The sequence below is a fragment of the Ochotona princeps genome, chromosome 20, assembly GCF_030435755.1.
Source record: "Ochotona princeps isolate mOchPri1 chromosome 20, mOchPri1.hap1, whole genome shotgun sequence".
NCBI classification, from domain to species: Eukaryota; Metazoa; Chordata; class Mammalia; order Lagomorpha; family Ochotonidae; genus Ochotona; species Ochotona princeps.
In genome coordinates this window covers 13,615,924-13,643,344 of record NC_080851.1, presented here as the reverse complement: position 1 = coordinate 13,643,344, position 27,421 = coordinate 13,615,924, and the positions used below count along the sequence as shown (strand labels likewise).

Genomic DNA, 27,421 nt, shown 5'->3' with positions numbered 1-27,421 from the left:
AGTTCTGTAGGCAGGACAAGGAACAGTCCTCCCTGCACCCCGTTTTGTGAAATGCCTGGCTCCTGTTCCTCTCCTCTATGAGTCTGTCTCAGCTATTTGCACTCCTGGGGTGGGAAGAGCAGGGATCGGTGCAAGGCCAGCATGCTTCCCACCATGCCTCTCGCCCTGGGTTCCACCCCCTCACCTGTGCTCCAGGGAAGCCGGCTGCCAACCAACTCCAGTTTCACCCCCACCCACCCGAAGCGGGGGTGCTAACAAGCCCTGGAAGAGAAGGGAGGGGCCCCAGATCCTCATCCTGTGTCTCGAGGCAGCTGGAGACTCACCAGCTGTGTTGCAGAGTGAACACCACTCAGGTCCCCACGGCCAGCAGGGCTCAGCAGTGGCCGCACACTGGTGGCCACCAAAACTCCCACCCTCCTCCTGCTGAAACTCAGAGCCCGCACCCTCTTCCTGAGCACAGAGCCACATCCACAGGAAAGACCTGAAACTCACACAAGCCTCGGGGTCGTAGGGCAGTGCAGTCTGAGGCAGTGGAAGGAGGAGGGGGGTCTGAAAGCGTCTGCTGACTTCTCAGGCCAGCAGAGTTTCTGAGGTTGCCATCTCGCTGGCTTCTGGTTAAGCCCCTCATTCACCCAGCAAGTATTTCTTGACTCCCACTGTGTGCCAGGAACTGGTGATTTGTCCAAGAACAAGACACATGAAGCTCTTTGCCATCCTGGAACTCAGTCTGATGGGGAGGACACAGTGGGCAAGCCTGATAAAAAAAAGCCAGTGGCACTGGCATGAGTGAAACATGGCTCCGGATAGAGGGGAAAGAAAAGCTTGGAGCCGGGGACAAGGAGAGTTGGGGATGACAAGGCAGATGGGGCTGCCCACTGAAACTCCACTTACCCTGGGAAGCTGACAGCCGAGCCAAGACTTGCAGAACGGGCTCCCTGAGCCAGTCCCCAAGGGGAGGCCGTGACTAGAGGAAGGTCACCGTGGCTGGAGGGGACCGAGGTAGCGGGAGAGACAGTTACAGGCCGCAGAAGCTAGGCCAACCCCTAGTGAGGGAAGGATATGTATTGGCCTGAGTTTTTGTTTTTGTTTTCACAGTGTCCACAGCCTAGAATAATCCATCGAGATATGTGAATAATCATGTATATGCAATAGTTTAATAATAACTATTCTCTGCCACTTAATACTGAAACTGTCCTCTGGTTACCAGATCATCTCAAAAACCATATTCACTAAACCGCTGACATAATTAGTCAGACTAAACACCAAGTAGAGAGGCTCACTGGGCCAGTGGCTCGCTAACCAGCAGCGCTGTAGCAGTCAGAGCCCCAGGCTTCTACAGCCTCTCTGCTCCCGCCCGCTCTGAGGTGGGGGGAGGCCCCTCCAACTCCCTGGCCCTTGAGCTCCTCTCAGAAGGGCGTCCCCAGACTCAGTGTCTTCCCCCAGGTTAGCCTTGCTTCAGAGCTGTGAGGGTCTTCATGTGCCAAGCTCTGTTACATGTGCTTGCATGTGTGCCAATCTCACTAGGTCCTCGTCAAACACTTTCCACACTGGTGGTGGTGTTCTACTTCATAGACTGGCACACGGAGGCACACAGCTGCCAGGTATCACTCACCTGGCAGGGGCAGGCTGGCCCTTCACCTAGGGCAGCCTGACTCTGGAACACTTGCTGGTTCCTGGGATCTCCTGTGGCCTCTCACGGCAGGGCCTTGGGTGGCAAACGTGCTTCATTGGCCTCTGGACCAAAGAAGGTGCCCCTGGACGTCCCTGAGCCTCCTGGCCACACACAGAGATGGGGCACCTGGGAATCTCAGAAGGGATAAGCAGGTGTGGGATGACTGAGTCCCTGTACATGCTGCAGAGCACCGATGTTCTAGAATAGACTGTTTGAAACAGAGATGGTCCCAGGAAATCTGCATGGCTCATGAGAGCAACCTGCCCTGCACCTTGGCCCTGGCATACCCATGCTGTCTTGCCAGGATTGCTAGGGTCTGGCTGACTGGAGGGGCCTAGAGCTGTGCTCAGGGTCACGGCATCAGAGAACAGACTTGGAGGGTTCCCATTTCCCACTCACTTCCCTCCCGGTCTTCTCGGGGAGTGGCAGGGAACGGTGATTTAGTAGGGGAACAATTCCACCTTAGTTCCTTGCTATTGAAGCCCTAGAAGTCTAAAACAAAGGAATATGTTCCAGATCAAGTGGTACTGAAAATCCAAAGAAGGGGTTAATTTTAGCTGAGATTTCTAAGAGTTTCTGAAGTTATTGGGATGCTAGGGGCTGGGGTTTCCTGTGTCACACAGTGATGAGAAAATTGTGCCTTCCCAGGGCTTCTGCAGGCGGGTGGGAGGAGCGCCAGGCAGAGAACTGCTGGACCGAGCCTGAGGGCCTGGGCTGGCTGTTCTCAATTCTCCACTTGTATCCATAATGCCACTCAGACTGGAGAGCTTCACAGCTGCTTAGAGCAGTTGCACGAGGTGAGCTTTAGAGGTAGCATTCTGCAGAGTGGAGTATGTGTTCTCGTTCTGGATCCAGCCTGCATCCTGGCATTCCATCAGGCTGTTTACTGGGTGGCCTGGTTCTCAGGTGCAGTGATCTTCTGCATAGGTTTCTCTTTAAGACAAATGCAGTTTCAAGCTTCAGGTCATTCTCAAATTCATCCTTCTGCACCAGAGCTCATTTCTTACCGTCCCTGGCTTCACCCAGCTTCAGGTAACTGACATTCCTGGAAAACAGCGGGGTAACACAGTAAAGAAAAACACATGTGGTGTGGTTGTAGCCCGAGCCTGCATCAGGTGCACTCTGCAGAAGCCAGAAGAGTTGCTGGACCTGTGCGAGTGGCAGCATCTTCTGAGCCCGCAGAGGAGCATGCAGGCTTGGAGATGGATAGGACTGACGCGTCTGCACAGGTCCGTGGAAGGGGCCTTGATGGCCATCTGCCACGCGCACACAGAGGAGGGCATCAGGGAGCCGCACAGGCTCATGTGAGTTGCCATGATGTCTAGTTAGTCCACCCGCTGAGAAATGGCTGGCCCCTCAGGGACTAGCTTTGTGGCTGAGTGGGGTAGGCCCCTGCTTAGGATGCCTGTCTGTATTCCATAGCTGAGTGCCAACTTGAGTCCTGGCTTTTCTTCCTACTACTGTGCCTGAATGGGAGCAGATGGTGGCCCGAGGGCTTGGGTCTCTGCCATCCACATAGAAAACCCAGACAAAGTTCCTGCCTCTCGGTGTCAGCCGGGCCAACCCCTGGCTGTTGCAAGCAAATGAGGAGTGAACCAGCAGGTGGAGGCTGTCTCTGTCTTCACCTCTTTTTACTTTACTTTTCAAATAAGTAAATAGGTATATAAGTCTTTTAAAAAGAAAATGACTAAGAAACTCTCCAGCTTGGCTTATATGAAATTCTCTAGGACTTGACCCTGGTGTCATGGCTGCCCAAGCTGCCCTGCCCTCACCTGGGCTTAGAGACGTGCCCTCAGCAGGACATAGAGACGTGGTACTGCTGCAGAACTGCACAGCCTCTCTGCATGCTGGACCCCAGCCGTGTCTGACTCCCCTACAGCCAGCGCTCCCACCCCAAGGCCTGTCACGTGCTCTCCACTCCTCTCCGAGCACAGCACCCCCTCATACATCCCTCTTCTCATCCCTAGGGTCTCAGCTGCCTGGCCCTCCATGCGGGGAGTGCTCCCTGACTCCTCCTACCCAGTAGTCACTTCAAGGTGTTTCTGTCCCCCCTCCCATTATACTCTGAACTTGATCATTTCCTCCCACCTCACCTTATTATACAAGTGATTTTTCTGTCTCCCTGCTCTGAGTCATTGTGGGAACGTGGCCATGTTTACTTAGCATCATATTTCCAAAACCTAGCTCCGTGCCTGGAATACAGGAGATGTTCCAAAGGCACTTTTTGGGCAGATGGATAAATGGGAAGAGAGTGAGGAGAAAGAAGGGGAGAGAGGGAAGGAAGGAAAGATCCAAGGGAAGAGAGGGAGAGAGCCGCTGGCAAACACGGGACTGAAAGAAAGCAGTCGTCCCGTGAAGCCCTGGGGTGATGGCCTCAGGTCAGCCCTGGCATGAGACCCTGGCGTCCAGTGTGGACATCTTGATGGCCCACTCTCTGGCCTCTCTACCACCCAGCAACTCCCATTTATCCATACAGTAACCCAGTGAGGCAGGGATTTCTGTGCCCCTCTTGCAAGCCCAGAAACCTGAGGTTGGGGACAGCAAGCTAGTGCTTGGCCACTGTGGCCTGCGCAGCAACCCCACCCAGAGTGCCCAACCATGGCCCACTATCCAGCCTGGGCCTCCCATCCCACTAAGGAATCACATTCGTGGTGAAATGCTGCTCTGGGCAGTGAGACTTGGCTCCTCGGGCTGCTCTCCCTGGCAGGTGTGACTTCTGGCTCAGTGCTGTTTTCCCTTAGGTAGGGCAAGCGGGGAGGGTTGTTCTCATATGATTGTATATGTCCTTCCTGCCAATGGATAGCACATCTGCGGTATCAAAGGAGCTCACAGTCTTTTTGTTCATGCAGGTCTGGGGGTCCTGTGACCCCAGCCTCTACCACCCCATTTCTAGACCTAGTGAGTCTGAGACAGGACAACATCTTCTGGCCACACCCTCCCGTATAGAAATGCCCCTGCCAGCTAGCATCAGCCAGAAAACTGTTGATGTCGATTACAGGAATATTAGCCACTCAGAGATCTCTAAATAGCACTTTTTTTCCCCGACAGGAGGCAAAGCATTTAAGAGCTATCTTGGCATTCCTTCCGTAATTACCATCACTGCACCCTTCCCCTAAATAATTTTCACAGCCGTGCGAGTGCAGGTGGGACTGCCACTGAGTTCAGTACTGGCTGTGCTTTGCAAGAGCTGGCAGCCCTTCCATACCAGCTGATCCCTTCCTGTGCAGACAAGCTGTGGGCAGAGGACATTCCTGGCAAGCCCACGGTGGCCTCTGCACCTTGCAGACAGCGGCTGGGAGCCCTGGGAAAGTCCAGGAGGACACTTGCCACCCATTCCAGCCCCCTGAGCAGGTGCCTTTGGCCCCGTCTTTTTCAGGTCCTCTGCTTGGGGACCCACCAAATGCTTGGGTTCTTGGGACAGCTTATGTGGCAACCCCCCGCCCCCGAGGGCTGAAGTGGGCATTCTTAAATTTAAAACTTCAGCATCACAAAGAAATCCAAATATGAGACTTTTGTTTCCTGGCTAGTGCAATCTGCCGTAATCTTTTACCCAGTATGCACTCCGGGGAGCCTCAGAGGCCATGTACAGGCTGTAATTCCCAGACTAGCTGTGCGTAACAGTTGTGGGTGATGGGCTTCACCCCCAGGGGCTCTGACTGTGGACAGTCACCTGTGAACTTGATTTCTCACCAGCGGAGCATGCCGCTCTGCTCTCAGTCACTGGGCTAGGCTGTGGCACTTGGTGGGGACCTTGCTTGGGCTCTGTGGGGTGCGGGGGAGGTTTGAGAACTCTGCCTGTGGTGAGGATTGTTAGACAAAGCGGGGGTGCTCACCCGTGGAGCCACAACTTTGGCTTTCCACATTTATCACTATTCCACATGATTTGGGCTTAGGAGGAAAATAAGCACTGGACAGTTTTCTAGGAACCCAGGAAGCTTTTCCTGAGTACCTGTCAGGTTGTAAGTTATTTGCCATAAAGTTCACCCACTTTAAGAAAGCAGTTCAAAAGTTTGTTGTAAATTGATCCTCTCCAACCTTCCTTACAGCCAGTGTTAGGATGTTTTTATTTCATCCCAGAAAACTCCCTCCAGGCCTGTTCCTCTTGCTTGTTTATGACTCAGTTAATTATAAATTCTAGCTCCTTTCCTAGGAGTAATAATGCCCACCCTTTGCATTTTTCCCAGTGTTTCAGGCCCTGTAAGTAAAACAATGAGCCACCTGTCTCATCAGTCATTGGATGTCTTCATGGAAAGTCAGTATGCACTTGCCTAAGGTGAAATAATTCGAAGTGCTAGGGTATCTGCTGTGTGCCAGGCACTGCTTTCTGCCTCCTAAAAATAATACTTTATGGCTGAATTTCTCACAGTTTGAAAGCCTACTTTAGTGGTTTATATTAATTCAGTAATGTGAGAGTCCAACATCCATTGTGTGCCAGGCAGTGCTGCAAAGGGAGAGGGGTGGACGGTGGTGCATGCTCTCCGGCTGAAAGGGTTCATGACTCTATACCATGAGACAGAAATGCAAACTACTGAATACAGCATGATTCTGCAGTTCACTGCCACAGCAAGAAGGAGTCTCAGCGTGGCAGAGTACATGACCTGAAGTCCAGTAATTTTCGGGACGCATGAGAAAGCATTCTTGCCCTTGAGTTAATTTCCTTGCCCCATCTGTATTTTGCCTCCACACACCACCTCTCTTAAGGTCCCTTTTAGAGACGTGAACTTTTGTTTTAAAAACATCCTGGTAAGGCCCGCTGTACCAAGCATCCTGGTTCCAACAGCGATGCTTTGGCTGCTGGTCCACATGTAGCCTTTCGACTTGGCCCTGCCCTTGGTCAGTGAGCAGCTGCTGGTACCAGGTTTAACATGCTTTGTCTCATTGAGAAAGCGGGACTTGCACAGATGTCAAGACAAACATGTGAAAAGCATATGGGAAAGCTCTAAAGTGTATGGGTCAGGCTGGAGCATCCCACCCGCCAAGCCAGTGCTGTGGGGAGCCAGCCTTGTGTCCCTGCCTTCGCAGTGCTCAGGGCCCCCTCATTAGCCAGGACAAGGCAGGAGCGCCACTGCAGAGTCATGGGTGAATCCACGTTCAGTGCCATCACAAGGCAGGGCAGAAGGTGAGAAAGGGCTTTTGTTCTCCTTGAAGGTTTGAACTGGGTTGTCACATGTGTAGCTTGACCACACCTTCGTGCTGGCTGCTGGCGTCTTCCAGGATGAGGTGTACAGGAAGGGCCCCAGTGGGGTGGGGGTCACATGTGTGTGCCCCCCCAAGCGGTGGGTCAGAGCACTGCCCTCCAGAGCTAACGTCCTGTGGTTTTGAATATTAGGCTGGTCAGAGAGCACAATCAGTCCTCCTCCTCCAAGGTCAGCAGCAAAGACCAGCAGCCCAAATGACAGCAGCCCTGAAGCAAAAGGTAACACAAAACAATACTTGCCTTTCTTTTCAAGTGCCTATCGCTGCTTTCTCAGCCTCCTTGCACTGGTACACTGAAGGCTCCAGAAAGGGCACTGGGTGAAGGGTCTTGCATGCTTCCTCTGTCAGTGTCTTCAATGAGGGTGAATCAAATCTCTTGTGTGCCTGTGATTGGGAGCTTTCTAAGATGGGTGGCTATAGCAGCCTAGGAAAGGCCACCGAGGTTTGCTAGCTTTAGCTAATAAGAGACGACCCTGCTGCCAGACGCTTGACTGGAAAGGGCGGATTTCTGTTGTGAGAGAGGTGACTTTCAAGCACCTGACTCCTGTTCTCCAGGGAACCGGCCCCCGAGGGCAGTGTATGCTTGGATGAGGGGCTCAGCTGCATTTGCAGCTCGCTTGCCATCTGTTCCTTGAGTCATCGCATCACCCACTTTCTGCTGACCACAGGAAGTTAAAGGAGGTGTCTACTCTGCCAGTATCAAAAAGTGTCCCTTTGTTGTTCTTGAAGTGCTGTGTGAATAAGTTGCTCCTGGGTGTGCCTGCAGGAGTGGAGGCCTGGGCACAGGCAGGTGGCTGGGCTCCAGTGAGCTGGGCCAGGCTTGCTTCCTGGGGATCCTCAAAACCTCGGTGGGAGGTCAGGGCGAAGGGGAAGTGAGCATGTTGCATATCTGCACTGGGAATGCCTTTGAGACATCGGACACGATCTGTCGAGAGTAGAGAGAGATTTGTCCTGCCGCATCAGTCTTGCCCCGTGCAGTATCCTTGTGTGACCTCCCATGTGACTCCAAAAAGTGACCTCTTTGGAACCATGCCCTGCTCCCCCCACCCTGTGTTCCCCGCAGTGCTTGACTGAGTTCTCACAGGTGTGTATGTACCCCCTAAGAACAAACCAGGTTGCTATGTAGGAATAGCTTTCCTATTACCAACTTGTCTTGCTAGTTATAATGGGCACACTGATTATCTTGTTATGAAGTAGTATATCCGTAGGAGACGTTGAGGAGAGGAAGGGAGAGCAATCAAAATAACTGCTGATCAGAGTGGCTACCTTAGCACCTCCGGTCCACAGCAGTGGAAGCAACAAGGCCCTGTTCTGCCATCGGCTTCTCACTTCCATGCTATCGCTGCAACCCCTTTTCATAGCTTGTCCTCCCAATGCTTTTTGAGGTCCCTTTTGGTCAAATGTTGCCACACGTTCCTGGCTGCCCTTGCCTGGAAGGATGGCCCATCACAGACATTTTCTTTTTACTTCTAACACTCCAGCCTGCTGGGGAAGAAAAAAGCAGGGGTCACCCAGGCCCATGAGCTGGGTCTTCCTGTGGGATGACTCCCGTCGGTAGAGGTCACTTCCATGAGGCACCTGTCTGGGAAAAAATGTGGCCATCTAATCACGGTGCTCAGGAAGTTGGGGCTGTGTGCAGGTGCGAGGGTGTGTCCCAGTGAGGCTCAAAGTGTGCGGGTGATGTGGAGCCTCCTTGGGGAAGGGAGGCGTTGTCACCATTATTAGATCTGGGGCTGGTCCCCCACTTACTCTCCCCCTACACATTCACTGAGCCAGTAGCCCTGCCAAGTGGGGGTAGAATTACCAATTAGCCAAGGAGGGCCCCCTTCCTTTACAGGAGTGGGCGGAAAGGCAGTGGCTCCAAGAGAAGCCACTCCTACATGGGTGGCAATCCCGCCCCCCCCCCGGGGAGTCAGCAGCCAGGGCATCTTCCGGCCCAGCAGCTTTGAATTCCTCTAGCCAGCAGTGGAAAGCACCCTGCACTCACTCGGCCATGCAGCCTGATTGCAAACGAAGTGTACTGCTTGCTAGTTGAGCTGCTACAACATGGTCAGAGGCTTCAAGCATCTCATGGACTGTGGCCCTCAGCCTGGGCTGGAGAGCAGGATGGGGGTGGGGAAAGATGAACACACAGCGCATTTTCTCTGAGAGGGACATGGGTTGCTCTCTCATTCCTAAGGACAAGAGCGTAAACGGGGTGTGTTCCAGGGAACAGCCTCCCTGTGGCCGCCCCATCCGCCCGGCGGGGCTGGCCACCTGTAGGGTGTGTCCTCTCTGACATATCTTCTTCTCTCCCCAGAGCCGGCCAAGGCGGCCTCGGACCTGACCGCCTGGTTCAGCCTCTTTGCTGATCTCGACCCGCTGTCAAATCCTGATGCAATTGGGAAAACTGATAAAGAGCATGAGCTGCTGAAGGCGTGAGTCCTGCGGCCTTGCGGGAAGGAGCCCCCGTGCCATCGGCATGGCAGCCCCGTGGCCCAGCAGGGGCACACGGCCATCAGTATGTTGTTTCAATATGTACGTGCCATTTTAATAAAACACAGGGGTCAAGGGCCCCGTTTATATTGCTATAATTACTAATTTTCTTTGGTATCAAGGGTTCTGGCGGATTCTCTCTGTGAATGGACACAGTGCAGGTCCACCACCCCAGCAGTGTCCGGGCTGACCCCTGCCCAGGACAACCTGCGGTTGCGTTATTGGGCTCCTGTGAGATCCAAGTTCACATCCCAACCCTACGTTGCGTTAGGTTCCCTTTACATGTCCTGCAGCCCCAGCAGCAGCAGGAGGCTGGCTGAGGCTGGACGCCTCCTGTCCTGCTAAGAAGGCTGCGGGAAGACCTTGCCAAGCCGCTTGCGGCGAGCCCTGGTCGATGCGTGCTCCAGCTAACCAAAGATGCCGCCTGCACGGCGCTCGCCTGGCGGCCATGTGCTCCCCCGCTGGCCAGGGATCGGGGCCTTCTCCATGCTGCAGGACCGAGCCGTGGGAAGCAGCCATGTTGGCAGAGCCAGGCGTCTGCTGTTGTCTGCATCACAGCTGGGACTCAGCAGCATGTACTTCTGAAGCCCCTTGTGACTTTGGTTATTTTTTTTTTTATTCTTATTAAACAAAAAAGAATTTTAACATGCAGAGTCAAGTCTGTGGCATCTGTTGTACTGTGGGTACGGGGACTGGAGTGTGTCAAGAGCAGGAGAGGGTGAGCACCCACCCCACCCCCTTGAAGCTGTGCTCTTGAGTCCACACATCCCCCAGATGAGGCTATGTGGCAGGAAAAGAGAGGATTTGGGTGAGCTGGGGTGGGGGTGGGAACAAGTTTTAATCTGGGCTTAGAGGCCGCACATTGACTCCCCTGACCTGGGTTACAGGTGCCTTATCTGAACCCTCTCGCCCACCCATGTGGCATAGCCCTGCATATCCCCTCCAGTGCGCGTGGATCCTGGGTCCACGTGGAGTCTTTGGACAGGGGTCACCTGGGCTACCCGTGTCTTCCAGCCCTGCTCGGCCAGAGCTTCTCAAGGTCACGTCCAGAAACACACCCAGGACAACCCTCAGGGATAGGGTGCCCTCACCATGCCCTCCATCCTTTGGGAGTTAGAGCCAGGCTGAGCTGGGCTGCGGACGGCGCCATCCTGTCCTTCTCGCTGTGCAGAGAGCGATCCTGCAGGTGACTGGGAGCTGGGACCAAGCACTGTAGGCAGATGGAGTGTGGCTCCACTCATCTCCTGGCCCAGAGTAGACTCTCAGGTGGCTCCACCATCCAGGGGCTCAGCAGACCCCTCAGCTGGCATGTGGGCACCTTGAGGTTGCCCAGATATGGCATGAGGAGCACTTGCTGCACCCCTGCCTGCTCCAGCACTCCTCTGCACCTGCTGTGCACACCCCAGGATGCAGCCTCAAGCCTGCCCACCCCGAGGAGCCCCCCAGACCAACCTCCATCACAGGACTGCTCTGAGGGCAGCCCACAGGTCTCGAGAAGAGGAGTCCGCCTGGCCTTCGAAAGTCATTGCCTCGGGCATCAGCAGCTGGTGAGCTGCTGCACGCCCAGAGACCAGGGTCTCCAAGCCTTCAGCTTCCACAAGGCAGCACCGTGGGCTCAGCCTGAGGCAACTGCAGGAGGCACGGTTGCGGAATGGAGCTGTGTGGCATGAAAGGATCTCAGGTTCCCAGCCCGGGCCCATTTGTGTGCGGACAGTGGCGGGCGGGTGAGCCAGAGGCCCATCTGCTGGGGAGGGAGGGTTTGGAGTGGATGCTCTTTAAAACTGCTCTGTGGATGGAGGGCCTTCGGACAGGCCTTGCTGCAGGGACAAGGAAGGAGCCATATGCCCATGAAGGTATTTTCTCATCGAATTTCCTTTACATTTTGTTAAAACAAATAGTTAAAAGATTGCATTCCTTGCCCCACCTGCAGTGCACTTGGCCGACCCCCCGATCCCCTTGGCTGGGTGTGTCTTGATCTGGACTCACACAAAGGCCCTTGTCCGCCATTCCAGCCTAAGAAGGCCCAGCTGCTGCACATCGCCAACTCAAGTGCCTGTGCAGTCTTGGGCCATGGCGCCTCCCGGGGACACACCCGGGGGCCCAGCTGTGCCCAATCCCTGGGCTCCTTGCTGGGAAGCTCTCCAGCCAGTTGAGGTGGTCTGCAGGTCTCCCTTCCCTCTCCCCAGTGTCCCCCCCACCCCTACTGTCCCCCCTAGCCGCCGCATGAGGAAGAGTCAAGTGAAGGACAGCAGCTGAAAGCAGTTCTGTCTCCTCCTTTCTGGTTTCTCTCCCCAGCAGCATGGACTCTTTTTGCATTTCAAGAGTTCATTCCTTCCAAACTAATTTTAGAAATGTCAACTTGATTTGGAGTTCTGCGAGAGTGAGAGAAGCAGCAGAATTAGAAGTGCAGCCTCTTGGAGGAGCCAGTGCCTTCCTGTGCGGGCCTTTTGGCTGCAGCAACACTGTCTGCTGTGAGTGTGTGACCCTGGGAGCGCGGAGGGCAGAGCTGTCCCGTGTACCAGGAGGGGGTCACAAAGGGACCTTGTGAACCTGGGGAAGGTGGTACCTGCCAGGCTGTCCAGCCTCCACCCCATGCTTTCTGCTCCTAGAGCCCCTGAAATCCAGGTTTTCTCTCCCAGAGGCCACCGCAAAGGGACCCCTCCCAGGGGCATCTGCCAATAGCGCAGGAGTCAGCATCCAGTTGTGCGTGCCTTGGCCAGCAGCTCAGGTCCTCCAGCTCCGCCCGGGCGGCGGGTCCTCTGGCCAGCCCGGAGACTGGAGGTCTCTTCAGCTGTGCTGGAGAACAGGCGTCTCGGAGCCGGGAGGTCTGTGTCACAGGAATTCTAATCAACAAGGGAGGCATGTGCAGGGAGTGGGCGGGCCTGGTGGCGCTCTGTGGGCCTTGCTCGGATGGAGCAGTCAGTGGGACAGAAGGCGCTTCAGCAGCAGCTGAGCACAAGGGCATCTGCGGGCCAGCATCTGGCCCCCAGGCAAGATGCCCATGGCCCACTCGAGAGCACCTGCACCCAGTCACTGCTCCTTGGCTCCTGAGTCCAGCTTCCTGCAAATTCAGGCAACAGCTAACCTGCTGACCTCGGGAAGCAACTGGTCTGAACCCCTGCTACCCATGGGGCAGACCTGGATTGCGTTTCCAGCCACCCAGCCCAATCACAGTGCTTGCAGGCCTGTGGGGGAGAGAACTTGAGATGTGAGCTAGCTGCCTCCATCCGCCTCCTTCTCATTGCCTCTCCAAGCAAGGCCATGTGCTTCCTCTCTCACATTCTGTTTTCAGCACGTGTGGGTGGGCCCTTCCCCACAAACCCTCAGGGGCTCCAGCTGAGGAGGACCTCCGCAGCTACACTGCTCACAGGAATCGGAGGAGTCTGTGTGACTGCAGCAAGCAAGGGCTGAGCTGTGCGGGCAGGTGCTGGCTGTCCCAAGCGCGCCTGCCTCTTGAGATGGTCAGGTGGCCCTGCCAGACTGCAGGCGCAGCCACCCCATCTTTATGAAGGCTCTTAGTCGTGCACGTCCATGCTGAAAACCTAGTTTGTTCAAAGGAAAGGCTTTGGTGTGACTTGGGTTTTAGCAGACCAAGGTCTGGTCCCACTAGCAGTTCTGTCTTTGAGGATGTTGGGAAAGCACCAAGTGAAGGTGCCATCTCAGACCAGGATGCTAGATGCCACCTGCCCCATCCAGCCACTCTGGGAGACACAGCATCAGGCCAAGCTAGACGGCAGTGCTGAGTTTCTTGGCCTGAGCTAACCAGCCCCCGAGCCATGTCACAGGCCAGGAGAGTCACTTGTCACCCATCGAGCAGCCAGGGTTGCTCGGGCTCCCTCCTTGTGTTCTGAGCTGGTGATGGTCCTGCTGCAGAAGCAGCACAGCAGCAAAGCTCGGTGAGCAGAAAGCAACGCCCAGCAGAGGAGCCCAGCAAGGGCTGAGAGGGCCGGAAGTGGCTGGGCCATGCCATCGCATTGCCACTGCTCCCACTGCTCAGCCCCAGGCTTTAATCAAAGGCACCTGTTTGCACCTTTCTCTGCTAACAGAACCTTTGGCCTTCATACAGAATAAATGCCTCAGTGCTGGCCTCTGCAGGGAGCTGGCCAAGGGCGCACCTGTGCTCAGCATGTCCGACGGCACACTCAAGGGGTCTGAGGCCTTTGCCCGTGACCGCTGAGTCAGCTTCCATTCCTTTTGCTTTAAACCTGATCATACTTAAATTCTGCACCCTGAGCCACACTTCCCCCAGTGCTCTCCCCCAGTCTCCTCCTCCGTGTCTGTGTTGCAGGCAGCTTCCCGGGCACTGGCCGAGTAGGCGTGAGCATGTTGGTGCAGCCAGCACAGCCCTGAGCTGGGAGGCACTGCTGCTCCGCGGGCTTCCCACTCCAGCCACTTGGCAGGGAGCTCCCGTGCTGATTTGGGTCCCAGATGTCTTCTGGATGTTACACGTGGCCCTGGGTAGTGACACCTCCAGGGTCTGTTTCTCCTCTGAAGTGTCCTCCACCTCCCTCCGGGCCAGCAGGGACAGGGGCCTCCTTAGCACCCTTACATCTGGCGCCACCGACGGGCCACGTGTCCTGCAGCTGCCCTGTGCTGGAGCTCTGTGCCGGCCTGGGATCCAGGGACGCTTAACTGCAAGGGTTCTATAACTTCCTGTGGCAGGGCGTCTGCGGTGGGTTTTTAGCCAAAAGGTTCCTGCTGGCTGGAGTCTTCATGCAGACTCAGAAGACCCCCAAGGGCTTGCCATTTAGGTGGGCACACACAGTCCACGGCCTTGTGCATAGTCCACAACCACACGCACAAGGTGGGTCCTCCAGCCTGTGTGCCCTGCCAGCAAGTCACAACTCCCTGTCCTGTCTCCACTTGCCATGCCCTCCCAGGCCACAAGCACGGACCAAATGAGGTGTATTTTTATCCTGCCAATCAGAGCTGCTCTTCTGGGTGACCTGTGGCTTTGGCTCCAGCTGGAGAGGAAGAAGCCAGCAGGGAGAGAAGCAAGCCTGGTCCCACAGGTGCCCGGCTCCTGCCACCTGCAGTTGGCCACCCATTTGTGTCCCGTCCTGAGGACCAGCCCTGAGGGAGCCCCTCCCTGCTTCCTGATCCGGAGCTTCAAGGCTGAGCTGGGCTGAGGGGCTCAGAGCCAGGCAAACCAGATCAGGTTGCAGAGAGAGCACCTTGCAAAGTCAGGAGAGTGGGGCTAGGCTGAAGCGGGCAAGGTAGGTTATCTTGGCCTGCCCTTCCAGATCCACGCAGGCTGAGCAGGGCCAGGCACCAGGAACATGGAAACAGATGAGCAAGACAAAAACCTGTGCCCACACTCTGACCTCTTGTTTGGGCAGCGAGGTGCCCGCATGAGAGCCAGTGGACAAGAGTGAAGCTGCGCCTGGCTGCCGGCCACGTGCCCTGCGCTATGAACTGTGCTCCAACATGGACCCTTATCTCTCCTCTGACCCCTGCATTGCCCATGCCAAATTCAAACAGCCGCTGTCCGTGCCAGGCACGTGCTGTGCGCACTTAATGAACCCAAGCCATCCTCATCGCTGTCTTATGGCCCAAGGCTGTTGTGGTACATGAGATGTTTTAATCGAGACATACTTTACGTAGCACAGCATTTACCCTTTTTAGAAAAGATTTATTTATTTGTACTTAAAAGCAGATTTACACAGAGAGGGAGGGAGAAAGAGAGAGATCCTTCATCCACTGGTTCACTCCCCAAATGGCCCCAACGGCTGGAGCTGAGCCAATCCAAAGCCAGGAACCTGGAGCTTCCTCCAGGCCCCCCACATGAGTGCAGGGTCCCAAGGACTTACGCCTTCCTCTGCTGCTTTTGTAGGCCATAACCAGGGAGTATTGCAGCTGTGACGCTGGCCAGTGCCCATGTGGGATGAGGAATAGCCTGCCGAAGACCCCCAACGTGCACCCTTGTAAAGTGCACACTTTGTTTTTAGCACATTCACAAGATCCTACAACCATTTGTAAGGAGGAAATGGTTGTTACCCCTGGAACAAAACCCTGTGCCCATCCCAGGGACTGCTCGCTCCTCCCCCACCCCCTGGCCCTCAGGATTTGCCTGCACATGGGTGACGCAGTCTGTGCTTTCCTGTGACTGTCCTCTTTCACGTGGTATCCCATCTGTAAGGCTCATCGCCCTGTAGTGCCTGTGAGTCCTTCACTCCTTGCTTTTGCTGAATAATACTCATTAGCCCAGATGAAACACTTTATATGTAAATGGAGTGTAGCCATCCATTTACAAATGCTTGGATTGCTATCACTCAGGCTGTTATGAAGTAATGCTGCTACTAGCTGAATGTTTCTCTCTCTTCAAAAAAAAGATTTAAAAGGCAGCGTGACGGAAACGAAGTTACAGAAACAGGGATGTCTTCCATGCACTGGTTCTAGGTGGCTACAGTGGTTGGGACTGGGCCATGCTGAAGCCAGGAGCCAGGAACTTCTTTCACGTCTCCCATATGGAGGGCAGGCACCTACAGTTTCCCACCATTGTGCAACCTTCCCAGGCACGTTAGCAGGGGCTTGGCTAGGAAGCATGGCAGGCCGAGACTGGAAGCAGCACTCAGATACAAAATCTTGTGGCACCTGAACTTCTGTGCTGCCACGCCGGCCTGTTTTTATTTTCTTGAGTACAAACCCAGGAGTGGAGTTGCTGAGCCATGTGGTGGTTCTGTCTGTAACCCTGGGGACGCTGCAGGGCTGTTGTTTGGAGCAGTGATGCCATCCCAGCCTCCCATGAGGAGCTGTGGGGAGGTTCCAGCGTTTCTTGGCCAGAACTTTCTCTTTTTGGGATGGCCATTCTCATGGGTGTGGATTGGAACATCATCGTAGTTTTTAATTTCCATTTCCCTAATGAAAGCATACAGTGAACTGAGTATGTAGGCAGAACTGAGCACTCACCAAAATTCATACGGTGAAGCCCTAATTCCCTGCATAGTTGTATTTGGAAACGAGACCTTTGGGAGGCAATTATGGGAAAATGAGGTCACCGGTAGGACCTAACCCACTTCAGAAGCACGCACGGATGCCCAGCGTCTCAGAGGAAAGGTGATGTGAGGACAGTGGTGCCACCTGCACGCAGGAAGTGATCCCCGACCACACCCATGCCCTGCATGACCCCAGCCTGGAATTCCAGCCCCCAGACTGCGGGGAGGTAGTTCCTGTAGCTGAGGCCACCTGGTCCAGCCAAGCGAACTAAGACAGATTTAGTGGTATTTAATATCTCCATTCTACAAATAAAGACTCCCAGGACCTGAGGACCCAGCCTCACCCCTGTCTGGTTGGTGTTGACCAGTGTAGGGACCATTTCTCCTAATGTCCCAGTGCTTGTGCATTGCAGAACATTCCAGGGGGCATGATTCTTCCAGGCATAGCCTGCCAGCTCACAAAACCAAAGCTGGCGCAGCACTGAGACCCGGTTCCAGTAAGGAGTAGCCACTTTCTAATCTGCACGAGTAAGCCAATGCCAGCATGCTCATGCTGCTGCCCGCTCTCTGCCTTATGCAGATTCAAAGTCAAGCACTGCGGGAGGCTTAGAGCCTAGCACTCGGAGACAAGGTGTCCACTGAGCCCAGTCCGAAGCTCGGGCCCGGATTTCTCTGATACAAATTCGAGGGCAGTCATCACTGTGGCCAAGGGGTCAGCGCCGAGCTTCCACGTGCCCACTTCCGGCGTCTCCGAGCAACTAGCCCGCAATCCTCCATGGAAGGATGCTGGGGGCAGGTGCTGAACACAGCGGGAGCATGCTGCTCAGGATGTCCACCTCTCAGACTGGGATGTCCGGGTTTAGGCCCTGGCTCCAGTTCCTGCCCAGCTTCCGGTTCAGCTGACGGCTCATGTGGTCGGAGTGCTGTCACCCTGTGGGAGAACTAGAGGAGGATTTGGCCTGCTAACCTTGGACTTTGCAAGCATCTGGGAAGTGAGTAAGCATCTCTCTCTTTTATTCTATCTACCTTTTAAGTAAATGAAAACTAATGAATAGAAATCTTTTGAAGAATGCGCTTAAAAGTATTAATCATATTCCAAAACGCTCTCTTAGTCATGTTTAGGCTTACACGGTTTGTGTTCAGTGTTAAGCATTGACAAGAGCCTGGCACGATGGCTCAGTGGCTTAATTCTCAGCTTGCAAGTGTTGAGATTCCATATAGGCATATCCCGGCAGCTCCACTTCCCATCCAGCTCCCTGCTTGTGGCCTGGGAAAGCAGTCGAGGACGGCCCAAAGCCTTGGGACACTGCACACGCATGGGAGACCCAGAAGAAGCTCCTAGCTCCTGGCTTCAGATTGGCTCAGCTCTGACCATTGTGGCCATGTGGGGAGTGAACCAGCGGATGTGGGATCTTTCTGTCTCTCCTCTCCATAAATCTGACCTGCCTTTCCAATAACAACAAATAAAATCCTAAAAAGAAAAAGCAACAGTAGCATCAACAAGATGACCAATTTCTGGGCTTGTTGGCCCAGGGCAGCTGAGCGGGAGGGGTGGGGGGAAGAGGTGGGTGTTGAGCAGGGGCTGCATGCCAGGCCAGGCTCTGCTTCCTGAACTCAAACTCCAGCTCTCACTAAAGCACCACCAAACCCAGGCCAGGTTCCAAGTACGACAATGCTATTTGTTCTAGAGTATTGGGGCGTATGGGACAGGCTTTTTTTTAAGACTTATTACAAAGTCAGATACACAGAGAGGAGGAGAGACAGAGAGGAGAGACAGAGAGGAAAATCTTCCATCCAATGTTTCACTCCCCAAGTGAGCGCAATGGCCAGTGCTGCGCCGATCCGAAGCCGGGAACCAGGAACCTCCTCCAGGTCTCCCACGCGGGTGCAGGGTCCCAATGCATTGGGCCGTCCTCGACTGCTTTCCCAGGCCACAAGCAGGGAGCTGGATGGGAAGTGGAGCTGCCGGGATTAGAACCGGCGTCCATATGGGATCCCGGGGTGTTCAAGGCGAGGACTTTAGCCGCTAGGCCACGCCGCCGGGCCCGAAAGGGCTTTTTTTTTAAAAGCAGCTCAGTCTTGAAGCTTTGGGGCATGTCGGGTTCTTCCACTAAGCCTAAGCTCATGCCACCAAGCCTGCTCTCAAGCCATCCGGATCCTCACACATCTGCCACTTATTTAAAATGAAGTCTTTGGAACTGGCGTTGTGGCAAAGTGGACAAAGCTGCCATATGGGATGCCAGTCCATGTCCTGGCTGCTCCACCTTCACTCCTGCTCCCTGCTCACAGCCTAGGACAGCATGAGATGGTTCAAGTAATTGGGTCCCTGCACCTGCCTGGGAGACCCAAACAAGCTCCTGACTGCTGGCTTCAGCCTGGCCCAGCCCTGACCGTCAGGGCCCACTGGAGAGTGAACCCGAGGGTAGAGCTTACCTGCCTCTCTCTCTCTGTAACTCCTTCAATAAAGAAAACTTTTAAAATAAAATGAAGTCTTCTGCTTCTGTGTTTTCTCTCCCTTTTGATATTTAGAAATTAACATTTTTTTCCTCCCCAATTACAAAATAAGTAGGAACGACCAGAGAAACTTAGAATAACAGGAAAGTGTGTGTTGAAGATTTATCTACCTAGTCATAACCAGATTGTTTTGTTCATTCTGTGTATCTTTTCTTCGCATACATGTTTTACATAAGAAAGAGATAACATAGGTTTGGGACCTCTTTTACCACTTGGCTAAGTGCTAACACACTTGTTCGGAAGGGATGTCAGCTTTTTTTCCTAATATGAATGGCATGCGTCCAGGGCTGTGTGTGGATGCCACTTGAGACACCTGCATCCCACATCAGAGTGTAGGGTTCGAGTCCCAGCCCTGCCTCAGAATCCAGTTTCCTGCTCACGTGCATGCTGGGAGGCAGCCGGGGACGGCTCGTCCTGCCACTGCCGTCCTGGGAGGAGCTGCCTCCCAGCTCTGCCTGGCCCAGCCCTGCCGGGGCCTTCTGGGGAGTCAGCAAGGAGAGGAGGAGCCTTCTCTGCCTTACAAATAACCTTCTAGAGTCAGGTGGATCCGTTCTACTACGACAAGCGATAGCTCATATCCCTGCCCTCTCTCAGCGTGCAGTTCATCTTTATTTCTGTGACGAATTTAAAGGCAACAAATATGAATTTCTAGTGCCTCCATTACTACTGAAGTTACATGCTGATTCTCAATGTTCATTTCCTCTGATGTTTACCCTTTTGTAAGGATCATGCAAAAATTAAGTCATCCCCACTTTTGTTGTGAACTGGAAGATGGACAAAGTGGTGGCGCGGGCAATGCGAGGATTGTGAGCAGTTCCACAATATGAAGGGCCTGTTGCTTCTCTTTACCTAATGTTACAACAGGAACACATGCTTGTTGCAACAAAAATATATTTCAACAGGGCCCACACATTCTGTGAAACCCACAGTACCCCTTTCCTGCCTGCCCCATCAAGTCCTGTCCCTCCAAAAGACCCTTCTTGGCCCATCCCCTCCCTCCTGAGTGTCTCCTGGGGAACCGGTGCTAGCCGTGGGCACAGAGGGGCATCAGGAGATAAGCCTGCAGACTTGAAAAAGAATCGCTTCTTCACGCACAGCTCCCAGGGCGTGCTCCAGGGTGGTCGCCGGCAAGGGAGAGACTATACCAGGTGTTTGTGACCAAGCGGGCAGACAGGCAGGGTCAGGTTGGGTTACCCTGTCTGCCTTCATCCTGACCCGTATGAAAAACAGGCTGCTTGGTGCAGCTCCAGAGCTGTGCCCTTTGTTAAGTGTTGTCCCTGGAGTGTAACCCTTTGCCTTTACAAAGTGGAATGGGAAACCCGAGAACAGGCCTGCCTTTGCAGCCGGAGCCCTTCTCCCCGCGTTGGCAGGTCCCGGTGCAAGGCGACAGCCACCTTTTATCCATCCTGCTTCCAGAACATGGTTTGAAATAACATCCATTGCCCGCAGTGCCATACCCACTTCTGGCTGGAGGACTGGACCAAAGTCAAGCCTGCAACCAATGCCGAGGCCTGGGTAGCGTCTGCAGGGTGAAAGGGGACCCGCTCCTTATTATCAGAAAATCTTTTGGCAGAAAAATGATCTGATTGTTCAAAATCTTGGTGCTGAGGAAGTGTTTTATAAATTAGAGAAGGCATCACCAAACCGATCCAGAGCCTGTGAAAGGCCTTATTTTTTCCTCTGCTTTTTAGTGGGTGCAAATGTCCTTGGAATTGGGCAGACCAAGTCAGGGGGCCACCTGACTCCTCTAACTGTAGGAAAAAAAAAAAAAAACTTTTTTTGTTTTTAGAAGTTCTACCTCTTCTTCAGCTTTAAAATCTAATCACTTCTGCTCCTTCCTGCATCCTCTCCCCAGCAGGCCCCTTCTCCCACAGGGTTTCCATTTTGCCTACTGGATTATCACATGCTCCGGCTTTAGATGAATTACTTTACCAGAAAACACAGTGGAGAGTTAGTACCAGGCTTGTTGTTTAAGATACAAAACATTGTATGAGAAAGATTTGTCTGAGACCTAACCTGGAAAGGTTTATTTCAAGGACATTCACTCTATTAAAAAAAGCCTTGCTTTCTGAACCCACAGGGTGGAATTACATAGTAAGACTCCAGATGATGTTGGTGGTAAGTGTGTGTGTGTGTGTGTGTGTTGGGAGAAGTTACTGTATCATATTAGTGTTCTAATGCTACGTAACACATCACCCTCTAACTTAGCACCTTAACATTTACCAGGCCGCCGTGGTACAGTGGGATAAGCCACCACTTATAATGCCAGCCTCCTGTTATTGGAGCTCTGCTGCAAGCCTCACTGGTTTGCTTTCTTTTTTTTTTTTTTTTTTTTTTAAAGATTTATTTAATTTATTTATTTTTTTAATTACAAAGTCAGATACACTGAGAGGAGGAGAGACAGAGAGGAAGTGGAGCTGCCGGGATTAGAACCAGCGGCCATATGGGATCAAGGCGAGGACCTTAGCCACTAGGCCATGCCGCCGAGCCCACTGGTTTGCTTTCAACTCACTCCCTGCTAATGTGCCCTGGGCCCCTGCTACCCACATGGGAGATGCAGGAGTTTTAGGCTCCTGGCTTCAGCCTGGTTCAGACTCAACTAATGAGACCATTTGGAGACTGAGCCAGTAGATGAAGACTTCTTCGTCTTACCCTCTCTTACTACTTTGTCTTTCAAATAAACATTAAAAAAGCCCCTATTTATCTCAGGTGGTGATGGGACTCCAGGGGTTTCACGAGCTGGCAGCCATTTCCTGGCTTGCCTGGGGTTGCAGGCTCCCCATCCACATGGCACCTGGTCTTACGTACTTCGCCGGCATTTCACAACACATTCTCCCAAACGGCAAGCGAGCACACAGAATGAGACACAACTTGGACGAAGTTAGCCTTCCAATCATTCTGGAAGAGCCATCCCATCCCGCTTCCCATATTTGATTCCTAAGAAGCTAGTGCAGCCCACAAATAAGGCGCAGGAAATGAAGCCCCCAGTCCTTGAAGGGAAAGAATTCATCTTTGGACACATATTTAACATAACCACATAGGTCTTAGAAGTTCCCCACAACCAGTGTCTTCTGTTTTTCAGTCCGCTGCAGAAGCCAACAACTTCTTTCCTGTGAAGGACCAAACAGTAACCATTTTGGGCACTTGGGGCCGGATTCCTTGTTCCAACAAAGAGATAAAATAACTACATGTCAGCAAACTATATCCATGTGAAGGTGGCATGGCCCTGCGAGCTGAAACATCTCAACATCATGGTGCGTGTCTGGGGAGAACACGTAGCCTCACGATGGAAGGATGGTTCCGAGGCCTCCAGCATCCCGCTGCTGTGCACGCTCGGCACCTGCCTCTGGGTCTGGCCTCCAGCATCCCGCTGCTGTGCACGCTCGGCACCTGCCTCTGGGTCTGGCCTCCAGCATCCCGCTGCTGTGCACGCTCGGCACCTGCCTCTGGGTCTGGCCTCCAGCATCCCGCTGCTGTGCACGCTCGGCACCTGCCTCTGGGTCTGGCCTCCAGCATCCCGCTGCTGTGCACGCTCGGCACCTGCCTCTGGGTCTGGCCTCCAGCATCCCGCTGCTGTGCACGCTCGGCACCTGCCTCTGGGTCTGGCCTCCAGCATCCCGCTGCTGTGCACGCTCGGCACCTGCCTCTGGGTCTGGCCTCCAGCATCCCGCTGCTGTGCACGCTCGGCACCTGCCTCTGGGTCTGGCCTCCAGCATCCCGCTGCTGTGCACGCTCGGCACCTGCCTCTGGGTCTGGCCTCCAGCATCCCGCTGCTGTGCACGCTCGGCACCTGCCTCTGGGTCTGGCCTCCAGCATCCCGCTGCTGTGCACGCTCGGCACCTGCCTCTGGGTCTGGCCTCCAGCATCCCGCTGCTGTGCACGCTCGGCACCTGCCTCTGGGTCTGGCCTCCAGCATCCCGCTGCTGTGCACGCTCGGCACCTGCCTCTGGGTCTGGCCTCCAGCATCCCGCTGCTGTGCACGCTCGGCACCTGCCTCTGGGTCTGGCCTCCAGCATCCCGGCAGTGAGGCAGTGACGACGGCTCAGGGCAGTGGGCTCAGCGAGCAAGTTAGTCACTGTGGCCTTTTAGGGATGAACCCTGGAGTGAGGCTTGCTCCATTAAGTAACTAGTTTTCACTAATTGAAGTTTCTCAGGCAACAGTTTTTATATGGTCACTTTTCGGTTGGATTTAAAGGTCAAACCTTATCAGTCTCTTTGATGAGATGTTTTGGAAATGAATAACATGCTAGTGAATCATTTCTCAACGTGACTTGTTTTTGTGCTTCCAAAGGGCTGACGATGCTGGCCCTTACTCCAGTATGGGAGTTAACACCAACGCCTATATTCTCAACCTCAATAAAGAAAAAAAAATAATAAAGAATTTCTTCTCTGAAGAAATATGCACCTTCTTTTTGAAGTGATTTCACTGAATTTGTTTTAATTATTATTTCAAATTTATTTTGACAAAGTTATAGCCTGAGAGGGAGGGAGGGAGGGAGGAAAAGAGGAAGAGAAAGACTGTTCTATATGCTGCTTCATTCCCCAGACAGCTGCAGTGGCCAGCACTGGGCCAGGCTGAAGCCAGTGGCTTTATTTGGGTTTCCTGGGCGACTGGCAGGGTCATCTATCTCAGCTTTTCTCAGGCCATCGGTACAGAGGAATCAGAAGTGGAGCATCACAAACTGGAGCCCGCATGGGATTCCAGCACTGCAAGTGGCAGCTTCCTCTGAAATGCCACAACACTGACCCAGCTTTTAAATTTTTGTAAGTGCATGAGGATGCTAAGGTGGACACAGTGCTTCCTCGGAAACACCCCGCTGACTCACAGACACAGAACTTCTCGGCTCGCAACAGCACGTGTGCAAACTCGACATCAAGAGAAGACCAAGTGAGCAAACTGGAACCCGTGGACACCCGCAGCCCCAGACACAGCTGGGGTTTCGGCGTCACTGAGCCCCGCTGTCACTCTAGCCGAGTTCATCTCCACCCCACAGCACGTCGCCCCAGTCGCTCAAAAAAAGAAAAAAGGATGCATGAGAAGCAGTCCAGTTTTACTAATAACTTTATTTAAATAAGACACAGGAACTTCTCTACTGAAAAAATACAAAACAGAAGCCACACATTTCCTCGTGTAAAGCCATATTGTCTGATAACTCAATACTGTTCAGCGCAGTGGCCAGAATTAAACAGTACAACTATATACAAAATTTAAACAACTGCTGACAAATTTCTACAGCTGGGTGTAGGATACATTTGAGCTCGACAACTTCTGGGAAATTTACATGGCAAAGCGTAAGCTTTAACACATTTGGTTCAAAACTTTAATATATGCTAAGAACAAATGTACAACACAATTAATATTTAGTTTTTCATGAGAAAAATAAAAGCACGTGTCACTATAAATATCGTACATCAGATTTCATTACCAGAAAAGCATATTGAGTCCATCTTTCTGAAATTGATACTATTGCATCTTAGTTGGACAAAACCAGATCACAAGACTGATCAGCTGATGTCGAACCGGACAGCAGAAGTTAAATGGAGCTCATATTTATCATACAGAACTAGGAATTTTCTCCCTTTAACCATAATCTACAAAATATAGTATTTTCATCAAGGCCTGAGATTATTAGGGTTAAAGGTGTCTGCTGTTGGAAAGACTGAAAAGGTTCCCCTGTGAAGAATGGCAAAAGTAAACTGAGTCATTGTCTGCATGACAGTCTCCTACAACATAACACTGAGCAAGGGGAAGGAGCCCGCCGCCTTCGGGAGAGTACTGCACACTTTGGTGGAGATAATTGGGATCATGACAACAATACACAAAACATGTGTACACACACACACACACACACACCTAGTTTTCTTTAAAAAAAAAAAAAATCAATGGTGTTACTTCCCTTTTTATCCCCTCCATTATTCTTCAGCATCCTTAGAAAATACCCAAAACAAAGAGTAGCTCAGGGGTGGCTGAAGGCAATGAAGCGCCTCTAACAGGGGGCGCCCTCATTCCTGCGACGCCCAGGTCCGGGGCGTGACGTGCGGAGCAAACAACGCCAGGTTTCCCAGAACTCAAGCCTGAGTCAAAACGCACGCATTCCCCTGAACTCGTGGACACTCTGTGCCACTGAAAACAACACCTACCAATCTGTTCACCCTTGCCCAGTCAGCAGTATCCGGGCCTGCCTGCTCACCTCTCTGGAGAACTTGACTGCAAGTTCAAGGCTGTTTATCTGGACAGAGGTTGTTACACTCCCCAAATCTTTAAACTATTCATGATAGTCTTACGTGAGGCTTAAATAAGATTGCTTCAAATAATTGCTTTTCTAAGTCACCAGATAACTTGCTTTCTTATCGTGTGTCAATCTGAGATCCCCTCATTCTCGCTGTGACTGAGCCGAGGCACCGGGACTGCTTGAGCAGTCACCACAAGGGAGTTGTGTCCAAATCTACAAATGAAACCGTCTTCCAAAGAGAAACTAAACACAAAGATGCCTTTAGCTAAGCAGGCAGCAGTCAGGGCTCTGAATAACATCAAGAGAAAATCCAACCTTATTCCTTGTGAAACTTCACTTGCTTTACAATGAAACCTAGACACTCCCAGGTTTCCACTTCATCACACAGGATGAGGAATGTTTACAAACAGTCTAGTACTCAACACTTCATTTGCAACAATGTAACAGTCACTTACTGAGCAACACCTGAACTTGAACAAAAGCCACACGGACACATGCTGAAACAGTAAATGCGACAGTTGTTTTACTCAAACCACATGACAAAAGCGATGTCACACACCACAGATTTGCTGGTTCTCATGTTCACCCATGTCCAGGACTCTCCTTCTTGGGTTGAATGCACTGCTTATTCTAAGAATGTGGAATGTAACGAGGAAAAGGAAATGCATAAAATAAGGAAAGGCAGAAGAGTGATGTTCCCTCTTTAGCTTTTTAGCTGTGAAATATTTAATATCCCAATATGATATACATTCCAAGTTACCTGAGTTTAGACTTCAACTGAAGTACCTGAAGCTAGGCCATAGGGTGGGCACTGTGCAATTGTTGTGGCCATTTTTTGCATTGTATGTGTTACAGAAGTTAGAACAAACACCTGGATCAATTGTAAACATAATCCTGAAGTACAGTATTTTCCATAGGACAAAACACAGCAAGACATTTTCTATTTAGACAGGCAACTTTTTGATATAGAGCTTATTTATACTGAAGAATTTGGAACAAAACACAGGACACAGTACTAATTTGTCAAACATACTATGAAATGCATAGTCTCCACTTAAAATGCTGAATGACACACACATTTCACAAGCATTACTGCTTTCCACAAAATCTGCTGGATAGGAGTCCCGTCCCTGCCAAGATCAGTGTGAAGATACTTGATGACGCTGCCGAGTGTTTCGTTGGTGGAGTCAGTGGTGTTTGGAAAGCCTATCACTCCATGCAGACAGAGGCCTCATCTGAGCAAGGTGGGAGGAGGCCGGCTCCCCCCTACCGCTGGGCGTTAGATGACCACAAAGCTCTGCGCAGCGAGGGGCTCTTCGCCCTGCAGTTCCTGCAGGAGCTGCTGCTGCTGGGCTGGCTGCGGGACCGAGGCCTCTGTGGGGCCTGCTGGGCTGGTGTCCTCAGAAAGGGAAGTCAAGGAAACCCGGGAGGAGAGCTGCTCCATGGTGAGAGTGGCCAGGGCTGAGCTCTGGCTGGAGTTCGGAGAGTTCTTGAGCATCAGGTCAGAGGCAGGTAAGAGAGGGCCTAGAAGTTTTACAGGACAGAAAGCTGATCCAGTTGGGATGAAATTAACCTTGTTTTTGTCAGGACATGAAAAGAGAGGGGCCGAGATAGGCTGGCGAGACCTAAAATCATAAAACAAAATTAGGCTTACAATTAAAATCATCGACACTTCTGAACCAAGTGGCGTTCTCAAAAACAGCTCAAATGTGAATGGCAGGGAAGGGGACGTGTACATGGTGGGTAAACATCTTCCATAGCACAGGTCAGCTGGCAGGCCACTCGTGGACACAGCACTGAGTGATACTCCACACTCAGGATTTTCCAAAGGATGGGAGGACAAACATTTTTAGAGATCACTGGCTTGCTTCCAATCATTTAGGAAGATGCAAAAACCTCCTACATAGTAGGTGAAGATTATGCGAGGTAAGAATGACCTTTTCTGTTAAGGAAAAAGTACACTGAAGCCATTACCCATCAGGCGTCTGGCTTTCCGCACCGACTGCCTCCTCTGCCTGTGTCTCTAGATGTCACTAGCACGGACTGTCGCTGTGGCCGATGAGGGTCCACATCCCCCGCCTCCTTCCATGCCAAGAGCTAAGCCATCAGCTCCTACAAGCCTCGTCTCTTTCCAGCAGCCCCGACCTGGCACCCCCATCAGGACAAGGGGCCGTGCGTCCCAGGGCCACGCTGTCTCCCCAAGCTCCAAATGACCTCTTCCTCTCATTTCTAACTTCAACATATTACAACTGCAAAAATTCCTTTTAAATCTGTCAACAGAAAATTTGAGTTCCATGAATAACATGCTACACATGTCCACGGGGGCGGTGAGATAGGGGGTGGAGATGTCTTCCCCTGGGCTGGTGAAATACACTTTAGTCACACATGGGTATTAA

At 52.6% G+C, this 27,421-nt stretch overlaps 2 protein-coding genes across 11 annotated transcripts in view; one reads left to right on the top strand and one right to left on the bottom strand.

The window, feature by feature from the left end:
- The window catches only part of ICA1 (islet cell autoantigen 1), a 133,347-nt gene extending 123,906 nt beyond the window's left edge, over positions 1 to 9,441 (top strand). For 2 of the 6 annotated variants that reach the window (XM_058678318.1, XM_058678317.1), the window contains exon 14: positions 9,168 to 9,441. In XM_058678318.1, the coding sequence (XP_058534301.1) occupies positions 9,168 to 9,289 (122 nt within the window). In that variant the 3' untranslated portion in view covers positions 9,290 to 9,441. Of the gene's footprint in view, positions 1 to 195; positions 508 to 7,001; positions 7,089 to 9,167 lie in introns of those variants that run through there. The other 4 variants (XM_058678316.1, XM_058678315.1, XM_058678314.1 and 1 more) reach the window with 4 other exon arrangements.
- A 15,792-nt stretch (positions 9,442 to 25,233) lies between these two features.
- GLCCI1 (glucocorticoid induced 1) overlaps positions 25,234 to 27,421 on the bottom strand; it is a 162,415-nt gene continuing 160,227 nt past the window's right edge. For 2 of the 5 annotated variants that reach the window (XM_058678308.1, XM_058678309.1), the window contains exon 8: positions 25,234 to 26,650. In XM_058678308.1, coding sequence (XP_058534291.1) covers positions 26,305 to 26,650 — 346 coding nt within the window. In that variant the 3' untranslated portion in view covers positions 25,234 to 26,304. The remainder of the gene's footprint in view (positions 26,651 to 27,421) is intronic. The other 3 variants (XM_058678310.1, XM_058678311.1, XM_058678312.1) reach the window with 2 other exon arrangements.